Here is a 3021-nt window from a genome sequence, read left to right as displayed (position 1 = left end):
TGTAACATTATGTAACACAGGGCCATACAGTATAGACAACCTGTAACAGTATGTAACACAGGGCCATACAGTATAGACAATTTGAAATAGTAAATAACACAGGGCCATACAGTATAGACAACCTATAACAGTATATAACACAGGGCCATACAGTATAGACAACCTGTAACATTATGTAACACAGGGCCATACAGGATAGACAACCTGTAACAGTATGTAACACAGGGCCATACAGCATAGACATCCTGTAACATTATGTAACACAGGGCCAGACAGTATAGACAACCTGTAACATTATGTAACACAGGGCCATACAGGATAGACAACCTGTAACAGTATGTAACACAGGGCCATGCAGTATAGACATCCTGTAACAGTATGTAACACAGGGCCATACAGCATAGACATCCTGTAACATTATGTAACACAGGGCCATACAGGATAGACAACCTGTAACAGTATGTAACACAGGGCCATACAGCATAGACATCCTGTAACATTATGTAACACAGGGCCATACAGAATAGACAACTTGTAACATTATGTAACACAGGTCCATACAGTATAGACAACCTGTAACAGTATGTAACACAGGGCCATACAGTCTGTTTATACAGACAATATATTAACCGGATACTCCCTAGTTTTACATAATAGTGAATTGATTCAAAATCATAATCTATGATTTGTTTGTTATCGGAAATAGTACACCTACTTCTGATTGATTGCATAACTGGTTTATATTTTTATTGGACAGAATACCCTAAACAAGAGGGCCATGGGCCTTAACAGTCACCTGATATATTTATACAGAGAGTTGATTTTGTTTTAAACACGCACAGAAATATTATTCAGTGACAAAAACCAATAAAACCACCTTATTCAATATCTAGCATACAGATTTAAGACTAAAAAGTATTAAAAACTAGCACCTATGATTCTAAACAAGGAAAATGAACAAATTTTAGCACACTGACTCCTTTGGGCCCCACCCTACAGCCCTTGGGGGTAGGGCTGGCTCAAAATTTTCAAAGTATCAAACTGTTAACTCAGGGTTATAATTCCAATCAAGTTATTAACATGTAATATTCAAAGTATCATTTGCCATTATAAACCATAATAAATTTTGACCCCCAGGGGTAAACATGAAACCCATGGGTCAAGAAATTCACAATTTTGGTAAAGCACCTTAAGACCCTTCCATCTATGAAGAGTATTTGATTCTACCATATCTGGGTCTGAGAAGAAGGTTTTTGAAATTTTAGTCAATTTGACCCTTTTTGGCCCCTCAGGCCCCTCAGGCCCCTGGGGGCCGGGGACCAAACCGGCAACTGTTTTTGTTAACCTTTGGCCATGGAAGGTTTCTGCAAAATTTCATTGAAATTGGTTCAGGGGTTTTGGAGAATAAGTCGATAATGTAAATTGTTGACGGACGCACGACAGACGACAAAGGACAAAAGGCGATCGCAATAGTCACTTGAGACTTTGTCTCAGGTGACCTAAAAAGTTAAAAACAAATCAAAAATCCCACTTTTAACATAAATTGATCAAGTTATTAAGAATAAAAGAGGTTTCACTCTTTCATTATGAATGTATAACAAGCAACTTTCATGCAGTTTTGATTTTTTTCAATATTATCGCCAATTATATCATGATAAACAAAAGATTTGAAATGCATGCTTTACATAGTATACATATGACACTTGAGTTCAGTAATGAACCAATTATATCCCTTGTGGAATTTGGAATCGGTAATTGGAATCGGAAAGGTTAAACCATTCAATTTTTAATTATAATTATCATCAACCCATCACTACTTCAGCAATAAAAGATGGGACAGACTACATAAGACTGATTATAATAGAAAACTCACTCAGATATTAGAATTTACTCCTGATCACAAATTTCATGAAATAAAATATAAGAGTTAAACTGCTTTCATTGGTAATAATAGTCAATATAAATGGAAATGTGTCTTACCTTTCATTTCTGCTGAACTGTCTTCTCTTCTCCGTTCTAATTCTTTCTTGTCATAATTCAATCTTTTTAAACAATTAATACCATATTGTAAACTTGTCCTGTGAAAAAAAATTGAAACATCAATGAGACACTGCAATAATTACCGTATTTATTATTTTCGCCCTTTGATAAAAATGCTTTCTCGCAAGATTTCTCATTAAAAACGCTATTAATTAATGAAGAAACTGACTCTATCCTATTTAATTTAGTCCTCAATTTTGGAACAAAAAAATAATCTTACCTGATTTTATCAAACTGGTGGAGTTATTTTATGAGGCTAGAGTTTAAAAGATTGTTTGGATTTCGTGTTCAAAATCTCAAAACCTAAAATCCAAAATTCATTCATTTACCCCTACATATTTAAACTGGACTTGCCCAATCCTTGATTTGGTAAGGTTCAAATGTGACTTTAGGGGTGAATGAGTTAAGTAAGATATAATACAGTATTTTATTCAAAATGAACTGTTGAAATTATGATGGGGAAATTTAGCACACAGAAAATATCAGAATTCATATCTCTAGATCTTACATCATTAAACAAGAGGCCCAGAGGGCCTGTATCACTCACCTGGATACCTAAGCAATCATGGCAAACTATTCTCCAAATGAGATCAAGGGAATATGCCAGACCCCAAGGCCAATCCTTGTAGCATAGCTATATTAGATTTTTCATGCCCAATTTTATGTATGGTTATGCGGTGGGGATCTCAACTGTTTCCAAGCTTCGACTCAGAAACTAGGTCCCTAGAGTTGTGGCCAGACCCCAGGATAGATTCTAATATCCTGACTGCATTTGTCTCTTTTTGCCAAGCATTTGTATATATAGTTTTGGGGCGGGGATCTCAACCGTTTCAAAGTTATGACCCAGGGGCCAAGTCCGCAAGGGTGGGGCAGACCCTGGGATCAATTCTAATATCATGATTGCATTAGTCTCTTTATGCCCAACAATTGTATATATAGTTTTGGGGTGGGGATATTAACCATTTCAAAGTTATGACCCAG

The 3021-nt window shown here is 35.9% G+C and overlaps 1 protein-coding gene across 7 annotated transcripts in view; it reads right to left on the bottom strand.

The window, feature by feature from the left end:
* LOC110453707 (liprin-alpha-1-like) overlaps window positions 1–3021 on the bottom strand; it is a 56123-nt gene that overhangs the window by 10217 nt on the left and 42885 nt on the right. For all 7 annotated transcript variants that reach the window (XM_021502786.1, XM_021502789.1, XM_021502784.1 and 4 more), the window contains one exon: window positions 1981–2078. In XM_021502786.1, the coding sequence (XP_021358461.1) occupies window positions 1981–2078 (98 nt within the window). The remainder of the gene's footprint in view (window positions 1–1980; window positions 2079–3021) is intronic.

Source organism: Mizuhopecten yessoensis, unplaced genomic scaffold (assembly GCF_002113885.1).
Source record: "Mizuhopecten yessoensis strain PY_sf001 unplaced genomic scaffold, ASM211388v2 scaffold7491, whole genome shotgun sequence".
Lineage (NCBI taxonomy): Eukaryota > Metazoa > Mollusca > Bivalvia > Pectinida > Pectinidae > Mizuhopecten > Mizuhopecten yessoensis.
Note: the sequence above shows the minus strand (reverse complement) of the source record. Positions and strands in the feature narration are given on the sequence as shown.